The sequence below is a fragment of the Pempheris klunzingeri genome, chromosome 18 (assembly GCF_042242105.1).
Source record: "Pempheris klunzingeri isolate RE-2024b chromosome 18, fPemKlu1.hap1, whole genome shotgun sequence".
Lineage (NCBI taxonomy): Eukaryota > Metazoa > Chordata > Actinopteri > Acropomatiformes > Pempheridae > Pempheris > Pempheris klunzingeri.
The window spans coordinates 5,626,700-5,646,587 of NC_092029.1; the positions used below are offsets into that span (position 1 = coordinate 5,626,700).

The 19,888-nt window shown below is 43.2% G+C and overlaps 1 protein-coding gene and 1 non-coding gene across 2 annotated transcripts; one reads left to right on the forward strand and one right to left on the reverse strand.

Moving 5' to 3' along the window:
- Window positions 1-806: 806 nt before the first annotated feature.
- ism2b (isthmin 2b) lies at window positions 807-11,612 on the forward strand. The gene is made up of 6 exons (XM_070848754.1): window positions 807-927; window positions 5,226-5,477; window positions 6,635-6,968; window positions 8,797-8,934; window positions 9,059-9,127; window positions 9,336-11,612. The coding sequence occupies exons 1-6, from the start codon at window positions 817-819 to the stop codon at window positions 9,851-9,853; spliced, it is 1,422 nt and encodes a 473-aa protein (XP_070704855.1). The 5' UTR covers window positions 807-816; the 3' UTR covers window positions 9,854-11,612.
- An 8,142-nt stretch (window positions 11,613-19,754) lies between these two features.
- On the reverse strand, window positions 19,755-19,827 carry trnat-ugu (transfer RNA threonine (anticodon UGU)). The gene has a single exon. It is a non-coding gene; the product is annotated as a tRNA-Thr (tRNA).
- Between the last annotated feature and the right edge of the window lie 61 nt (window positions 19,828-19,888).

Here is a 19,888-nt window from a genome sequence, read left to right on the forward strand (position 1 = left end):
TTCGGGTCCAAGTATTTGATTAAATGCACTTTTCTCTGTAAATGGCCACTTCTCGTCCTCACCCTGATTCTATGTCAACTAAACTATGTACCTTATCAAGAACCTCAGTGGCCCAACGCGCCCCCCCTCCACACAGCTGCGAGCAATAAGCCTCCCACCCCCAACTCCTTCAGCATCAACCTCCTGAATGCGTGCGTAAAAGGCGAGTTTACCGAAACCGGTTGGCTGGGCTGTGCACACACACACAGACACACAGCCGCTCGAACCGGTGGATGAACTTCAGCTGGATAATGGATTAACGCATCAGACAGATAGCAAAAAAAAAAACGCACGGCATACTATGAACTCCAGATGTCAATGTATTGGAAGAAAACACCCACCCACCCACGACGGAATGACTCACAGTTTAAAGTAGTTGAATAAGCTGAGCGCCGGTGCGGACGGGGAGATTCTGCGTGGGGTGCTTGACTTCTTTCTGGTACTTAAAGCTCCTCCAACTGTGGTTTTTATGGGGAAGAGAAGCGGAGAGCTCGACCCGCCATACGGACTGACAGTTGCTGCGCGAGGCGCTGGTGCCAGATATGGATAGCGCGCGGGATACCTCTGGACGCTGGTGCGCATCTTCATAAAGTGCGACACTCCGAGACCGACGAGGCCTAAAACTTCTCCTGTCCCGAGCCAAAGTTGCCGGCAAACGCGGGACGAGCAGGACACTGTCGCTTCTCCGGAGCCAACAGGCTGATTTAGGGAGAACAGTTTGAGAAAAGCCTCCAAAGCGCGTTTCCAAACCTTCACGGGAGCTTTGAAGTGGACAAGATGCGTCAGGAGGTCGCGTGGAGATTTCACGCGCTGCTTGTGATTTGGTCAATACTTGTCGTTAGTTTGGGGACTGGGTTTCCCACCAGACACAAGAATGTTGGCCACAAGGTAAGTTTTCCTCAGGTATCGATCACGAGTTCGCTTTTTTTCCTTTTTTTTTTTTTTTTAAAGTTAAGGAAGTCAAAAAAAAAAAAAAGCTGTGAAGTCTTAAAATCACACCTGCTGCTGGCAAAACTTGTTTTTCTGTCAAATAAGATTTAGTGCATCTTTGCTTCCTGATGTAAAATGTCCACAGGCTGCTAATATTAGGGTTCGGTTCACTTTATTGCTAAATACAGCAACTTCTTTCATGCAGACTAATGGTCTCAGTTTCATTGACAGTATTTTATAAAACATCATAAAAATCAAAAAGTTTGGCTTTTAGATGAAAATTGCAATGTGAATGTAAATAAACTAAATTATCATGCTAATTTCAAATAAGGTCATTAGCAGCCCAGTTAGTAATGACTGCAACAGACACTGAAATGTGCCTTTTGTAAAAAAAATAAATAAATACATATATATATATGTATATATGTATATATGTATATGTATATGTATATGTATATATGTATATGTATATATGGCAATGTAAGTTAGTCATTTCTGTCACGTCCATCATCTATTCTATGTGTATTTGTAAATGTCTGTTTATTAAACATACATTTGAAGCAGAGGATCACATATCAAAGTGAGGAACAGTTGGCTCATAAAGTCACTGCTCTCCTTCAGCCATCACCTTCAGTCAGCTGAAGTCCAATGATTCTATCAGCTAAAGGAGCTCCGTCTTTCCACTTCTCTTTCCATGTATAGTAAAGTTGGCTACCACTGGGCATACACCCTGCTATGATAAATCGAAACTCCCTGCACACACACACACACACACACACACACACACACACACACACTCTCTCTCATGCTGTGCAGTGTGTAGTGTGTAGACAGGAATGTTTGTGTTACGCACGGACATATTTGGATATCAAAGTCTGTTTGTGTGTGTTTGTGTCAGGGTTCAGTTTTTGCCTTTGAACTCTCCTTCTTGTGTGGCCTCCCATGGATGCCCTTCTGGGACTCCCTCTCTCTCCCTCTCTCTCTCTCTCTCTGTCTCTCTCTCTCTCTCTCTCTCTCATCATCTGTCTGATTGAAAGCAAGAAGAGACACAGAGGCAAAGGAGGGAGGGGAATGATAGCGAGAAGAAGAAGATGAAGAAGAATCGGACTGTGGCTCGTGCGATTGTTCATTTTGTTCACCGAAAGGCTGCAGTTGGTGACTCTGCACCTTCGCCTGCGACCTGCTGGATGTGTGTCTGTGAGTGGTGGATGGAGAGGAGAGATTAGCAGAGGAGGAGAAGAGAAAAGAGGAGGGGAAGCTCAGTATAAAGCGGGTGCAGAGTAACGAGATGCTTATGTAACCAGAATAAGGCGAGCCCTCGGCATCTCTCGCACTGGAGCTCGGGTCAAGTGTCATTCATCCGATTGTTTACATTGGCTCTTTTTTGTGTTAATGTGGAATTTCCTGTTTTTGGTTTTACCCCCATCTCTCAGCGAAGAAGAGGAGGAGGAGGAGGAGGAGGAGGGGTTTGTGTTGAAGTGGCCTCTTTTCCAAATACTGGGACCTGTTTGGCCTGACTGTTTTGTACCCCCACCCCAACCTCCACAACCTCACCCCGATTCCACCAGGCATGCATTTGTTGTCCCGTTTCCATTTGCAAAAGATGGCGATCAAAGGGCGTCCATAGTTTATTGTTCTTCTGTAATGGTTTGGAAACAGCCAAGTGCAGAGGCCTTTGATATCCGCGGGCACATAAATCACACTGCCTGCCTTCCCAGCCTGCCCTCCCCCCCCAACAGATCCCATCCCTGCCCCTCACCTCAGCCCCTGCCGCCCCCATCCAGTCTCTCGACCCCCTCTCTCTAACCTGAATGTGTGTCACCCTCAGCAGTAGCAATGACAGTAGCCCAAATATATCCAGTCCTGTCAGTCTGGTGAAAGGAGGACACGATGCACTGCCAAAAGGGTGGATTTAATGTTTGTCTGAGAGGAGAGAAGAAGTCTCTAGATCGGGGAGGGGTCCCCCAGTGCGTCCAGATAGTCTCCCTGTTAAACACACCGCATGCCATCAGCCATCGGGCCTTTGAGCGGAAGAGCCCCACTGCAGAGAGGAGGAGAGCAGGATCAGAGAGAACGAGGGGGAGGAAGAAAGGAGGAGGAGAGTGATATACAGGGCGAAAGAATACAGGATCCAGATGTGTAACAAGACGAGATGAGGAGGGTGTGAAAGTATGTGGCCTCTCTCGTGACTCTGGACCCTCTGTGTCTGAGCAGCTCTTCGGGCATGTGTGTGTACGAGTGAGTACGGTCACTGCTGGTCAGGTTTGACAGTGAGGCGCTCATGGGTAACATGGAGCATCCTGCTGGTGGATTTCTTTGATAAAGTCTCATAGCGGACACCAAACATCAGGAGTAACATGAGAGACGTTCAAGCATGGGGCCTTCATTTTCTTGAAGATTGTCAGCTCTGTGGTGTTTCTTAAACACTTCTTGCCAAATATTCCAAACATAATACACTTGATTGGAGCTATTAACAGTGGAAAGACATGAACATTGGACATGGAGTTGGCTTTTAATTAACAGTTTAAGTTACTTGAAGAAATGAAAAGTAACGAACAATGTGAACAACAAAATGTCTTCTCTTGTCCGACCAACAGTCCAAAATCCAACTTATTTCCGTAATTGAACGACTCATCGGTTATCAGAAGGGTTACAAATTATTTTTCTTTCCATCAATGAATCGACGTATTATTTAAACTGCACTTCCATTATATCCAAGGCTGAAAACTGGATCAAAACAGGACCAATTTATGTTAAAAGAATAAATAAACAACTAAACAAAATGTAAAATGTATGAAACATATGTAAGTATGTATCAAAAAAATGACTATTATGCAAATTGTTGCACTACTTGCAGTATTTTATGTATTAATGTGTTTCAAATCCCCGTAGAAAGAAATAGTGATTTCATGCTCGAGTGCTCTCAGCAGCGCGGCTATAATTAGTCTGTTTTAATAGGATGTTGAGTTTTCTTGGCCAAAAAAAAATAATTAATTTGCATTTATTTCAATATGTGTATTATTTACTTGCAGTGTCTGCAGTGGATACAATTACAGAGAAAAAGGCAAAATATTCCAAAGAGATTATCTTCCTTTCACCACCAGTTTACAGATATCTGGGGAGGGGGCCAACTTCTCTTCATCCATCATTTATCATGCTTGATGGGCTTCTCCCCTAAACAGGCATAATGTGTTCACATGCTTGAATTTGACCGACCACAAAACTTCTTCATGGGACAATCACCGGCAGTCAGTGAAAAGTACGCACAGTCCTAGAGGCCATAACTATAAATTACCAACCGTTTGGGTATTAATCCAGACATTTCTTCTCCTCTTTAGCCCTCCAACTGCACCTGGTTTTCTCTTAGCAGACCACAAACGGGCTCAGGTCAGATCTGAAGGTCCCATCCAATCGTGTGTTCGGGCCAATTTAGTATATTGGGGATGATATAGACATAAGTGAATGGCAGACGAGGGTTCATTAGAGGGTTTGGTCTTTGGGTTTGACTAGTGTCAGGCATGAAACAGATATGTGTCCTATTAGACATGAAACAGACAGAGAATCAGACCAACCAAAAATCCATTTGCAGTCACTATAATCCGGATACAGCGCATATATCTACAATTCCCCGCCGTTAAAACGCCACCATTCATTTCCATTAATCTCAGAGATCCACATTTCCTCCCGTTCTTCTCAGTAACTGTAAAACCTGAGAGGTCAAACGAAGCGGCGGCTGTAGTGGCGGCAGCACAGCAGGTTCAGACACGCTCGCACCAGCCCAGGGGTCCCACGCCTCCCAGGCCCTCTCATTAAAGCTAAAAGAGGATCTCTCTGGCACAGGCCCCTCTTTGTCCACGGCCTGGATGCCATGACTGTTGTGGGAAAAAAAGAATGAAATGAACGGAGGCTGGTTGGTCACTTGGCTGGTTAGTTGGATGCCTCAGGGGCTTTTTGGAATTGCTGACCAAGCTACGAAGTGGTAGATGGTTTCAAGGTTCCTTCCTGGAAACAGAGCACTAATTGTTTTTATACTCATCAATGAGCCATTATAAATGATGGATCCTTTTTTTCATTAGCCCTAAAGTAGCCACTGGCTTTTGAATGTATTCCAATTGTCTCAGTTGCCTTTTGTGTTGTCACCACACAAAGGGCACAGACGCAGCCTGTAGTCATTTAATCTCTTTAAATCATTCCACTAGATTATTGTTTCTGGTCGAGATTAACTCTTTATTTTACATCTTAATTTGTATTTACAGGCTCATGGCCACCAGATTCACAGCGCCGGGGTCCAATATGCTCCTGAGGCTTTGGAGCAGCAGAACCAGGTTCAGAGTCTCCTGCCCGAGCCCCACAGCCACCAGAGGAGGTGGTCCCACCCGCAGCATCGCTCAGTCGGTGTTCTCCCACAGCCTGAGCCTGAGGAGGAAACCAAACCCTTCATCCTGGATCTCAAAAACTTTCCAGACCTGGCCAATGCTGACATCAACTCGCAGAACCCCAACATACAGGTGAGTCGGACGAGAGCAGTCACAGATTAATATATGCACATGCACTTTGAGCCTCTTAAACAGCCTTCAAGATGCTGATGAAGACATGTTTCTGATTTGTTTCCTGTATATTTTGATAGTGTTCGACCACAAAAACAGCACTCCAGTAAGCTCATCTTATTTCATCCGCTGTATCCATATTAATCAGTGAATGGTAAACAGTGGGTTAAATTAAAACCATTCATGCAAGGGGAACTGGGGCACTTTGTGTTTCATTATGTAAAATGATTTATTTCCTTAATGTGTAACAAAGTCAACAGTCCCTCAGTCTAATGTTAGAGACCTGGGTGTGTCTTTTTCTGCTACTATTTAATTAAAGAGTAATAAAGGAAAACGGGCTCTGTAATCATAAGTGTTAGCCATTAAGTCCTCATCATCTCCTTCTAAATTGACCCAAAAAGTTCAAAAAGTTGTTCTGTTTAACTTATCTCATGGCAGTTATCCTCTCCGGCTCTGGTCAGTGTAATCAGGATGTGGTTAGAGAGCCATAATGATGCCGGCCTATGTCTACATCAAGTACAGGGGCCGATGAAATTTCTGATGAGTTTTCATGTAGCATATAGACCAGATGTACCACACTCCGACTGAGAGGCTCTAAACCAAGGATACATTCAACTAAGATAAATGAAAGCATTTCCAATCATCATATGTCTTTCCTAACTCTGAAATGAATTCACAACAGTTACAAAAAGGTTTTCCCTGTAGTCTCCCTGCTGCCTGGTCTTCACATCAGCTGAAGAGGGCCCTTGGAAGTACTGTAGCATCTAGGATGAGTCATATTGAGGTAATGAGAGGTAGTTATCCAGAATAAATGCTCACATTCTCTCCCTGAGAGGATCGTTTGGTTGGCTGAATGCTCATGCTCACGTCTGGCTGGCTGACTCAGATCTGGGGAGCGGGTCCGCTTGCTAAAAAACTTCTTTGCAGATTTGAGATAGTTGATTTCTTGAGAAGAGCTTGTTACTCAGGCCCTTTCCATGTTTGATGACACATTACAGCAGTTTACGGTTTGGAGTCCTAGCGTGATAATTTAGTTGTTAAGCTTAACATATAATGATGGACGCCATCATTAGGAAGATCATGTCAGGTTGACAGAGACCTTCTCTTTTTCTACGAAGGTAACCATTGAGGTGGTGGACGACCCCCAGATGGAGGTAGAGATGGACCTGGCCAAGGAAAAGGACTGGCTACCCTCTTCCTCCTCCTCCCCCTCCTCCACAGTAGATTGGCTTGGAGGCAAGAAGCTTTTCTGGCCCCTTTTCTGGAGTTACACCGACGCCGATTCCAGCGAGGACAACAACAGCCGGTCAGGCGTGGAGGAAACTGGCGAGGAAGAGGAGGAGGAAGATTACTCCCTGGATTACGGCAGCGAGGAGCCCTTACCCAGCGGAGTGGGCGGAGACTGGGATACGCGTTGGAATGAAGGCTGGGATCCAATGCAGAGCTACTATGGTAAGGTTTGCCAAGTGGTACACTCACTGTCTGGTAGTACAGCCTCACAGCTCTTTTAGATATGACCTCATCAGACTGATTATGGCTTTTACAAAGTTACTTCAATTTATCCTGCGAGTTTTACCAAAGAAAAAGTACAAATTATGAAAATGCAATCGCTGAATTTATCATATCAAAAATAGATAGAGATAATGGGAATGTCTGGATGGGGAGACAGAAAGAGAGAGAGAAAGATGGAGAGAGAACAACAGAGTGGGTGAGGAAGGCTTCATGATAACTGTCTTCACAGTCAGAGAGGACTAAATGATGCCAGCATGCGATGCACCATGAGCACTCGACCATCAGGACATTGTGGGTTATGGGCGCTTTGAAGTCGACACTAGTCGTGCTGGTCACAGAGGCCTGCCTTTTGAAGATGCGCTCGCTAATGGCAGCGTGAGGCCGGCACTGTTCCCCGGGACAAAACAGGCCTCTGCTTGTGCACAATTAGAGGGCAGATTGGGAACGCAGAATGACAGGGGCCATTCGGCCGGCCCTTTCATCCTTCCCGGGACCCCATGGGCCCCCCCAGACCCTGGCGGCCCTCAATGCCCTCTGCGGCTCGGCCTTTTGAGCCAGTTCAAGAATTTCGGGGGGCTTTCAGGGCTCTGCATAACTTTTACAGCTCTTTCCTCCCTCTTAATTCTGCCGTCCTCTGGTGGGAAAAAATGTGTCTCAGCTTGCACAGACCACTTATTCAGTGGTAAAAATAGTAAATGAGAGAGGAAGAGAAAGGTGTACACAGTGAATGAAAGGTAGAGAAGAAAGACAGAAAGACATGGGCTGATGGGCTGCTCAGTGTGTGTGTGAATCCTACAGTAGATCAGAGCACAGTCATGGGCTCACCACAGCCTTGAGCTTTCATTCTTCAGAGAAATTTCCCAGAGATAGAAATCTGTGTGTGATTGAGCTGCTTGCTTTTTTTTTTTTCAATGTATTTGAAGGTTGTTGTTGCACAAACCTCTACTGTTGCAGTGTATTCTCACCATGTTGTAACAGGTGTCCAAAAACCTGGCTAGGTTTTACTCTTGAACCTTTCTCTTATCCGTTTTGCCAATACGTAGACTCTATCTGTTTAACTGTTGTGCATATTGGCGAGCCAGCAAAAGGCAACAATGCCTATTAAGTGGTCACATCTAAAGAGTCAGTGAGCATAAATCAAGGATGTCTGCCTTAGCTTCTTCTGTAATTAAGACTCTCCTGAGACCTTATTTCCGTATGGCCACATGGCGAGTTAGCAGCGCCCACAAAGTAAAATTGGGTGCTCGCTACACCCAAGCTGGTATTTCTGCACCCACCTCGCCTTTAATCATGAAGAATGACTTGTTTTCAGTGTTATTAACACCACAAGGAAACATGGTGCGGAGGCGGACAGCCACAGCACAGCCTCCCTCTCTCTAATTTTACTCAAGCTTTCTTGAAAAGAGCATGGGTTTGCATGGGAAAGGTTAGACCAGCAGACAATTGTCATTTATATGGCCCAAAAACGTTAAAAATGTGTTCTGGGTAGGACTGTTGGATAGCTGAGTTCACTTTAACACAAAACTGTAAGGTGCAGACTGTTTCCTTCATGATTCCAATCAACTTCTTAAAGCTGCTCCTCCTTCGCCTGTTTAGTTCCTGGAAGCATGATGTTGAGCTATAATTTAATTCCAGGCAATATATTAATTAAATTGTGCTTTAATCTTAATGGAATCTGATGAATTTCCGTAGTAGGCAAAATAAGCTTGGATCCACTTGAGCTGAGTTTGTAGCACTGACCGTTTGAATATTGTTTTCCTTTCCACAGAGAAGGAGACAGATGAGTGGACGTCCTGGTCTCCCTGTTCAGTGACATGTGGACATGGCGAAAGGAAGAGGACCAAGTCCTGTGGCTACTCCTGCACTCTGACAGAAGCCTCTAAGTGTGACCTGGAGCCTTGTCCTGGTGAGATTATATCTCCATTTTAAGAATTAAGAATAAAACCAAGGTCAGAGCAATGAGCTATTGTTGTTCTGCTTTCCCGGCTGGTTTTCACTCTACATCTGATGTACCACTCTCCTCCTTGTAGGTGATGTCAACACTGTGGTGGAGCCTTTCCCTTTCGAGATGGAGAATGGCACAGAGCCATTTGGGACAGGTGAGTTTTTCTGATGTAAAGTTCTTCATAACACAAGGGATCATATTATATTTTACCCCATTAACAGCAAGCTGTTTATACTGTACTTACGGTCACTCATATGCTGTCAGAAGGGAGCGTAGAAGCATAGCATTCAGACTTGACTTCAACACATCAGAACAACAATAACACCCAATTTCATGTGGTGCTGCTGTCCTCTTCCCAATAGATGTGGACAGCTGTGAGAAGTGGCTCAACTGTAAGAGTGCGTTCCTCCAGAGGTACTTCCACCAGGTCTTGTCTGAGCTGCCCAGCTGCCCCTGCTCGTACCCCTCTGAGGTGGCGTACACTGTGGTCAGTGTCTATGATGAGACTCATGGCCGGCAGTTCCGCTGGCGTGATGCCAGTGGCCCCAAGGAGCGCCTGGACATCTACAAGCCATCAGCGCGTAGCTGCATCCGCTCAGCACTTTCCAGCGACTCATCTACTCTCGCAGCACAGCACTGTTGTTACGGCGAGCGCGGGCAGCTGATCACACGGGGGAAAGGCGCAGGCACGCCTAACCTGATCAGCACCGAGTTCTCCCCAGAGCTGCACTTCAAAGTGGATGTGCTGCCTTGGATCCTGTGTAAAGGGGACTGGAGTCGCTTCCATGCTGTGCGGCCACCCAATAATGGATTGAGCTGCCCAGAAAACCCCCATGAAGATGTGTTCATGAATGAACTGGAAGAGGCCAGGGAGTACTGAGGGACCACAGCCAAAACTCCAACTTCACTCAGAGTCAGAGGGCCCAATCCTAATTTGAGAGGAGACTGCCTACCTTAAAAGTCATGAAATATTAACATGTAAACCATGCATCATGCATTTACCATGCACTGACTCAGAGGAAATACACATTTGTGATTGGCAGTATTGTGGTGTTTAGGAAGTGTGGCTGTCTCAAGTTAGGATTTGGCACAGTGTCATGATATCAGGCTCGACTGAACTGAACTGAATTGCAAGAACAGAAAAAAAAAAATGCAGTGTTCTCCCATCGCTTGCCAAACTGTTCCACATCTGGCATGACATCAAGCTCTCTCTCTTTATATTCAGTTCACTCTCCTGAGTGCGTGTAAGCATGATGTCTACCCACTAGCTTTTTTGATGGTGTCCTGGAGCGCTTATGATTGACAATAGCAACATATGGTAAACATCCCGATTATGCTTTTTGTAGGTCTTACATTAGGAAATGTGTGATTGTGGGCTGGTTTGATTGATGAAGCAAACACATGCGTGGGAAGAGTACAACAGATGAATATCCCAACTATGCTGCTACAACATGAAATCCTTCAGGTTTTGCAAATGTGTTAAGGGGAACGAGACAACAGGACATCAGTAGACCCAAAAGATGCCACATGCATTCACAGTAATGTACATTTCAGCCAATCTTTTGATACACTTCAGTTTGTGATAGAAGAATTTAGCTAAGCGAAAAAAGGATTGGAAACATTCTGCTGTCATTATCGAGCTTGCTAGTGAGAATTATCAGAGTAGTCCTTAAGCAGTAACGGTACGGGTACAGCACATTTGATTTCGAATGTTTTGTCACACAGATTGATTTCATGTGTTTCCTCACATTTTCACAGCCAGGAAGATATATGATCTGGGTGCCAAAGAGTTAAAAAATCAGACTGTTGGTGCCTGTGTAAATCCAGCCTCCTAAGTCTCTACGGTGCAAATGTAGGATAAAATTAAGCTCTACAGTGAGTAGATTGTGCTCATAGATTTGTCTCTACAATGTTCTCAGGGGGACTAACTGATCATGATAAACAAATTTATTCATTTACCTCGACAGTGGAGCACTATTGGAACTAGTACAAAGTGTATTGGGGTAAAGATTAGTAGGCGGGTATTGGATGTGTAATCCAGATTGGAATTGATGAACAGATAATGCTTTCAGAAAGCAACCAGAACCCTTATAACTGAATAGCTGTTGTTGATGCATTGTGCGGTAGAAAGATGTCATTGCTGTTTAAGCTGTTGGCGTGGGCTCTTTGGGTTTATGTACAGAACTTGATTGGATAGAAAGGACATTCCTCCTCAAATAAACATTCCTGAGATGTAATTGGAGCCCTCATCCTGGCTAACAGAAAACAGGTAAAGGCAGCATGTAAGTCGTCATCAATAGCAAACATGTCAGTCTTTCACCATAAGGTCTAGTGCAAAAGATTACACAGGCTGACGTTTATTAACCACGATCAGAAGGTGTTTAGCATTGTAGCTGTAGAGTGGTGTTACAGCTCTGCGCCCCACTTAAAAAACAATGGCAATTTACTTAGAAATACATTAACACTCCAGGAATCGCCCCTTCTATCCAGTTGAATTCTATGGATGTTCGCTCCAAACCGTTTTTCAGGAATTCTGCTTCCAGATGTATATATGCAAACAAGCATTTACATTGTGGAATCACCGATTTTAAAGGAAGGCACTTTATTTAAGGTGTATATATGTGTATATATACATATATACATATATATACACAAAAGATATATCAACTTGTGTTTGCCATTTGTTGATGATAGTGTTATTGTGAAGGGAAACTTGCCAGAAATGCTGCATTGTTTTATGAAAGTGCATATATCAAGTGTTCTGTTGAGGAAAGCATGATCTTTTTGTGATTTCTGAATCTAGTATTACATATATGGTGTTGTACAGTATTTATTTGTCTGTTCTCTTTTTTTTTTAAGTTTGCTGAAGCTTTGAAATGTCTCTGTACTCAACATGGTGCACTAATCGGACTGAGACATGAAGGCACCCATTATCAAAAGGGAAACCACTTGCCTCATATCACTTCATACAGCAACATCAAGTGTCTGTGTTTCATTCTACTTTGTACTGCAGTGCTCTTTGAATATGTTGTTGCAATTATGCTGAAGAAATATATAAAGACCTTGCATTCATCATCTTTTTAATGTGTCGTTTCTTTTTCCACACTTCAGATACTGCGTCACAGCGCCAAGCATAGCAGAGCACTGTGGAGCAAAATTCCTTGAACACAACTGAGTAGTTATAATCTTTCTTGACTGAAATACCAAACTTTTCCGTGCTTTTCCTCACCAACAAGACAGGTACAGTCCAGTGAGCATTCCTTTACAGTGCAAACATGTCACTTCCTTGTTTGCAGCAACAGGCTGAATCTTAAAACAACCGATGGGAGATATGGTACCAAGACCGGCCAGAAAGGAAGTGTGTTGGACCATTCAGGCTTCTCGTTAAAACACCCCAAAGCCTGAAACTTCCTTACCATCTGCACATTAGCAAAGAGGAGTTTATGTCAAAAGAATTGCTTGACTATTTCTTTGCCAGAGGCAGCAACTTCCACCCACCAGCTCTAAAGGTGCAGGTAGGTGGACATTATTACCTTTGGATAGAGCCAATCTAATCTGTCATATTTAAATGAGGGTGGTATCAATCTTAACATCTAACTCTCCAACCAACCAACCAACCAACCAATCTTTATTTTAATAGCACTAATTCGTAACAAATGTTATCTCAAGACACTTTCCTTAAAGAGCAGGTCTACACCAAACTCTTTAATTAAGAGAGAGACCCAACGATTCAGACTATCAGAGGAAGGTCCCTTTAGTCAGTGGTGAACATCCTGTCCACAAAGCTGAGCTGGTGAAAGCTGTGATGTTTCATTTTTTTAACAATCCGTAAATACCGTTTGTGGTTTTGTCTGTCAGCGTCTGCCTTGATGAAGAGTAATTTGTAGCATGTGACTCTAATTATCTCACTACATTACCTTTTCCACAGCCAACAGATCAGGAACATGGTGATGACAGGATTCAATTTGGGATTATGCATAAATTCTCTTGCTAGTGTGTTCTCAATCTAACATTGGTTTTTATTCTAAGTTGAGTTCACGTCTAGAAGTCAAAAGTCGAACTAACATTTTCCATCAGACTTTTAAACAATCGACCGCAGCCTTTTTAAACCGTGCATACCTCGGGGTTTACAAATGGGTTGTGGGCGTTCTTCTGGTGATTTACAAGAGTGGCACATTATTCGTGAGGATGATGTTTAGATGTGGTTGAGGCCCAAAGTTTGAAGTCAAAGTAAGAGCAAGAGGAACGGCGGTATTGGCAACAAATTCCTTTAAATTCGGGTTCCAGAAAAGACAAGCTGGATATCAAAATTATACAGAAGGTTCCACGCAAACCAATCAGACAAAATAGCCCTGCTAATACACAAATTTAACCTCTTAAGCCTCTGCATGCCTTAACTAACAGCCACCGTCAAAGCCATCCATCTCCACTGTGGTATCTAGGTTGATCTATTCCTCCCACCATGTCTGAGGCTATACTCTTTCCAGAGGATTAAATAACATTGAGATTAAAAGTTCAGAGGTTGGAGTAATGCAAATCCATAGGCTTAGGCAATCCAAATACTGCTCTTAGATACTCTAAATCCTATAGGTCATGATGCCTATCCTTCACTTGCTGCTCCCATTCACCCAAGTGAAGAGAGAAATAAAAGCCTGGTTATGTGTTTACAATAGAACATTAGGTCAAAAGTGGGACACAATTAGCAGAGGATGTACTAATGTTATATGCATAACCAAGGAGACACTTATAAATCCACCTATCCATCCGTGTGATGAGTATCCACTGTGGAATGAGCGATAAGGAGCTTGGTAGGTCTGCTGTGGTCCTTCAGTGATTCCGAAGTTGACTACAGATGAGTGCTGCGTGGAGGGAAGCCAGACACATGTTGACCACATTGCTGCCGCAGAATAACAGTTAAATAACCGCAGATGTGTAGACAGAGGAGAAAGCAGAGAGAGGGAAAACAGCAGAGAAAGAACTACAGAGGAGAAAGGAACATAAAAGAGAGGGGAGGTTTCAAAACTCAGTGGCGAAAAGATGTTATCTAAAATATTGAATGAAGCAAGTTCCCAGGCGGATGTATTTAAAAAACGGGTGAATGCACTTCACAGCTTATGGAGGGCATGTGTATCATGTCGCTGAGGGAGCACACTGTGGTTGTAAAGAAGTTCAATCACTGTATTTCAATTTAGCATGAATTATATCACATAGACAAAGTGAAAAGATTAGATTGCACTGCACGCTTCACCATGCACTTACATTTAAGCCAGTGAATGTGTGTGTGTGTGATGTGATTCATTCCTTTAGTTAAAACGCCGGTGGCCCAGGCCGGGTGCCAGCGCTTGGTGGTTGCAGATCTGTTTACTTTTGTAGGCTGGCAGGAACATGAGATTTCCTCTGGGTGCACCGAGGCTGGCTGACCTGCACACAGCACGACCCTTCAAGTCCCTCGCTGCTCCCCTTTCAGGCTGCCTCGTCCCCATCCCCACCCCCTGCACATCACTTGGGCGGAGAGGGAAACCCCACGCAAACAAACTCAAGTCCCTTTCACACATGCACGGCAACCCTGAGCTTATGTAGACATCTAGAGGAGCTGCGTGTGAGACAAACAGGGAGAATACGAACGTCCAAGAGTAAAGAAGAAGGGTCATTTATGAGAGGACGTTAAAAAAAAAGAAAAAGAAAGAAAGAAAAAGAGATGTGGGCCCACATTAAAATCATGTGCAATAAACAAACACTGCAATTTCTACAGCGTACTGTTTGTGTCACGTCCCACCTCCTGCCATCTCTACCCAGACGCCACCCTGCGCCTATATTAAGTATATCTAGTAGGTGAGAACATGTCTGACATGGACAATGTCCTGTTGTGTGCTACATATGTGAAAGGGTAACACTGGAGAATATCCAGACTTGATTCTGCGAACATTGGCCGGAGATCATATATGAAAACGGCTACACACTCACTCACATGGACACTGCCAAGGGTTCATTGTGATGAAAAGCAACGCTTGTCTAAACACACTTACAAACCCATTCATATACTTTAGCTGCTCTACCTGCATGACTTATTAGAATGCCAGTGGATCTTAGGATCTTATGGATTATCTGGAGTATGACTTATCCCATTCCTTGACCAGCTTGACACAGAGGAAAGCCTTGTTCTGAGATGATCCACAGGACTAATCTCAAAATGGAGCCTCCACTCATAAGAGGCAGGAATACAAGAATTATAGAGCACGAATTACATGAACCCCTTCCCTCCCCTAAGCTGTAGGACTGCAGGTCGTTCATTTACAAAAATAAAAAGACTTCAAATCTACAGCCATGGTATCAGCTCTGTAAGGCTGTACTTAGACAAAGTAGTGCTTTGAGCTAAATTCTAATGCTAATGCTAACATGCCCATGACTATATTAGCTTAGCATGTTTGTGTGCTTATAGTTGCTTCCATTACATTTAGCTGTAAACACACAGTACAGCTCAGGCTAATGGAAGTATTTCATAAAAAACCAAAACACTGGACAAATTGACATTTTTCCCTGATAATAATGCTACATGGAGAGCGAAGGGACAGTGAAACTGTTACAATTCATCCAGAGGGGAACATGAATGTCTATACCAACAGTCATGATGATCTATCCTGTGGTAATTGAAGTATTTCACTACAAAACAAAAATGTCAACATCATGGTGGCACCAGAGGAAAACATAAAGAATCACCAAGTCATTAGGATACATCCTCTGGAAACCATGAATGTATGTAGAGATATTTCAGGTGAAAACTTGACCTCCTGATTGTACTACAGGTAAAATCTCATTATACATCCTCTGGGCATCATGAATGTCCGTGCCAAATTTCATTGTAGTCCATTCAATTGTTTTTATGTCACTAAAAAAACCAAAAATGTCAACCATACAATGGTGCTGAAGGCAAAAGTAAGGAGATATCAAAGCCAGTGGGGTTTATCCTGTGGGAATCACGAATGTATAGATTTTAATGGCAATTAATTTCATTGTTGTTGAGATACTTAAGTGGTGGAACAGCAGACTAACCAACAGGCTGATGTCCTGACATCCATACTGATGCCACTAGCATGGCTAAAATGTCTAAAAAGAGTGTGTGCATTATTTGTTTATCTGTAATGTCCCTTCCTCTTTAATGTTTTCTGTGCTCCTCAATCTTCCAGACTGAGTACAGGAAAACTGTTTTATCAAGCAAGAACGATATTCAGCACAAAAATCCCGACACTGGACATTAATATCCTCAGAGAAGTCTGAATAACTGAGATTCTTTGGATGGACCAGACTCTACAAACTTTTGTTTGTTTACTCGTGTCCAGTGGAAGTCTTAATTTTCTCCATCTCTCCCTCTCTCTCTGTTGATAATATAATCAAAAGAGCAGCCAACACAATACCTTTGGACATGAGAGAGGCCTGCAGATCCAGTAGTACTGAGGCGGCAGCAAGCCAGCCATAACAACATCAAACAGCTCTTAGCCTCCAGCGTTTACACAGAGCCAAAATCCTGGACCAAAAATATGATTGCTTGTTCTTTTTAAGATAAGAATGCAGACAAGCTTGGAGGTTATTGCGAACAATATGTACAGGTATGAAGTGGCCATAGTGGTAGAGGTGGATGGAAACGAGTAGGTGAAATGTCTTAGATCATTTTTTGCAGGAATGATGGAAACAAAAATAGGCTAAAGCTCCTTTTAAATGTTCAACACAGGTTTTAACACTTATAATATCATAATCTGTCCTGTTTTTCCTGGTGAGTCTACAGTTCATGTCGTCAGAGAAGAAGCAGAGATGAGGGAGAACTGGAGATGTGAGGAAACTGACAAAGAGCCTCCTCTGCTGGTCACCGTGACTAAGCACACAGCCCTCAATGTGGACTTCACCTCCTTTTTGTTCTGCCTGAAGCGTCTGCAGTGGTGCTCTTAAAAAAAGTTCAGTTCACCAGTTGTTGCATTTCAAGTTGCATGGAGTCATATCTCTTATGAGGCTGCAACTAACTCTAATTTTCATTAACTATTCATCTGCAGATTATTCTTAGAATTCAGTGATTAAATGATGAATCACTTGCTCTATAAAATATTGTCTGACTGACCAACAGTCAGACAAAAGGATTATTTTTGCTTGGAAACAACAACCAACTCAACAACACCAATAATTAAATGGGTAAAAAAACGGCTGCTGATTAATTTTCAAACAAACAAAAGAAAAGGTTTGTCCTCGATACTCATATGATACTAAAAAAAGTCCCGTTATCAGCGCTCGGTGCAGTGGTCTGAAAAATGTGCTGCATGCGTTTAAACACAGAAGCGGCACAGTGTAGGTCGGGGTTGCCTCTCCTTTTCATGTTGCTAATTCCACACACTGTGACTCTGAAAAGCTATTAACAGCTTGGCTTACCATGTAAAAATAATCCTATAGTGTGTGTACATCACCACCCACGGGGGTTGAGATGCTGCTCAGATCAGCGCTGCTCTTCACTGCTTCCAGCTTCCTGCCTAAACAATGTTAAGTAGGTAAGGGTGTGAGTTTGAGAAGAGGACATGTCTTTTTTTGGGGGTTGAACAACAAAAAATGACAACAGTGTTTGATCACAAAAAGGCTGTTGTCACATTTCATAGCTACAATCAGGTTTTATCATATGGATCACCATATTTCCCCCTACAAATAGAGTTCAATACAGGCTAATGCGTCAGATGCATCAGAAGAATAGATAAAAAAAACAACATGGCTGTCTCTAAATCTGATTTTGTGCCTTTCACGCTTACTTTGGCACAGCCAAATGTGTTTAACGATAAGCAAATATATTTACACAAGCAAACATAAGCGGGCATTTGATTCACAATATCCATCTGCATCACTTAGCTTATCACTTCTGTATGCATCTCTTCATTAAACCTATATGAGGTTCTGTGTTGACTCAAACAATTACCCTGTTATTCCACTGCTCCCGGAGATGGGTGTAATTGTATAAACCGAGTGAGGGTTTCCCGCTTCACCAGCTGAGGTGAAATCAGGCGCGATCTGATGTGTGAAGTGCATCTACTTACGTAGTTGTACGCTCCGATTGGCATTATTGGTCCTATTTTCAGTCACGGAGGAATTCCCTTGGCCCTCCATGCTGAAACTGATCGGTGAGGGATGAACTCGGAAGTGGGAGGCAGTACGATTCGGTTCAAAGTTTTGAAGTTGTGAGAACTCCAACTCACCTCTGAGTCTTGTTTATCATACACTGAAGTGTGGAAGGTGCAGTGGGTGCATGCCACACAGGCCTACTTCTGCTTCAGTAAGAGGCGTAATTGCTCAGTTTTGAAGGAACCTGGCATAAACCTGACTGCAGACGGAGCTGAAGCTAGCTTTAGTGTGCTTTATTATTAATCTGTATTGTGGTGTCTGTTTTTCAGCCTAATGTGAAGACCTTAATCACAAAACAGCTACTTAAATAGAACAGAATAGATACATACTTCTCAATAAGGGATGAAGGGATCCATGTTCTTTAAGACACTGTTTGGACTAACACCTGATGGCTCAATGTTTAGGGCGTCTGTAGCTCATTCCTGATACGTTTTCTCTCTCTTGCCAGTGCTTCAATTTATTTCATTTGTGATGTTGTGTACAAAACATCTAAACTCCTCTGGATCACAGATTTTTCGCTCGGTCGACATGGTTAAGTTGCCAGTGTAACTAATATTAAAAATTCACTTTGCTATGTGTAATTTCTACCTTAAAAATGGCGTAAACTGGCATAAATGACGCGTCTGCCACAGATGAAGTCTGATAACATTTCTCACATAAAACATCAGTTTTCCTAGTTATAAAGCTTAGTACTGAAAACTCTGACCATAATATTTGCTTTATTTATTAATTTTACAAGTGGCTGCAGTCAGACCCAGTGGCATCAATACCAGACCAAACCAGATAGATCACCTGTGCCATCTTGTCCTTGCAAAGCCAAAACAGCGGCCACAATAAGACGCTATTGGAGCTTCTCGGAGACTGAAGCTAAAACACATACACTACTCACAAAAAGTTAGGGATATTCGGCTTTCGGGTAAAATTTCAGGATGAACCTAAAATGCATTCTAACCTTTCCAGGTGAACTTAATGTGACCTTCTCTAAACCTTTGAATGCACATGTCCAACTGTTCAGTGCTTCAGTACTTTTTGCACAAGTTGCTGTTCTCTAACAAGAAGCTTAACAGCAAAATTCACAACAGGTTTGATCCCTGAATCGACCAATACATTTCCTGCTTCAGTTAGAATAGGTATTTAAACAGTCCTCCTCATCCTGCTGTTCACATTCTGACATCATGAGACCAAGACGACACCTAACAGTTGATCAGCAGCACCTCAACACTGGAGGCTTCAAACAGGAAGTCCTCAGACGGAGGTGTTCACTGAGCTTAGAGGGTCACAGAGTGTCATCAGGAGGTTGGAACAGTGATACAGAGACTGGAAGAGTCACAGAAAGGAGAGGAGTGGACGTCCTTTGGCCACATCCCAATTTATTGAGACACTGAAAATTTTTTGTTGTGGTATACCTACCACTGTTGTTAGATTTTCTTTCAATAAATTGTTTAAAATGAAATTACCAGTGCATGCTTCTACTTAAATGCCCTACTTTCATGATATAATATCACTGTCGCATTAACTTTTTCCATTTTCCTTAAATGTATTAATTCGAATATCCCTAACTTTTTGTGAGTGGTGTAGTTGAAAAGCAGGACTGGAAATACGCGTCTCAGAGTGAAAAAGCATTGAATCACGACAGGCCCCAGCGAGGATCGAACTCGCGACCCCTGGTTTACAAGACCAGTGCTCTAACCACTGAGCTATGGAGCCCGTGCTACTGAATGGGGGACTATAGAAAATGTTTCATGCTTTTCACGCGTCAGAGCTGCGG

Bases quoted from the DNA above. Each gene is read 5' to 3' on its own strand.
- ism2b (XM_070848754.1), top strand. From the start codon at position 817: ATGCGTCAGGAGGTCGCGTGGAGATTTCACGCGCTGCTTGTGATTTGG. The intron at 928-5,225 runs GTAAGTTTTCCT...TTGTATTTACAG, and splicing joins ACAAGAATGTTGGCCACAAG to GCTCATGGCCACCAGATTCA. The intron at 5,478-6,634 runs GTGAGTCGGACG...TTTTCTACGAAG, and splicing joins CGCAGAACCCCAACATACAG to GTAACCATTGAGGTGGTGGA.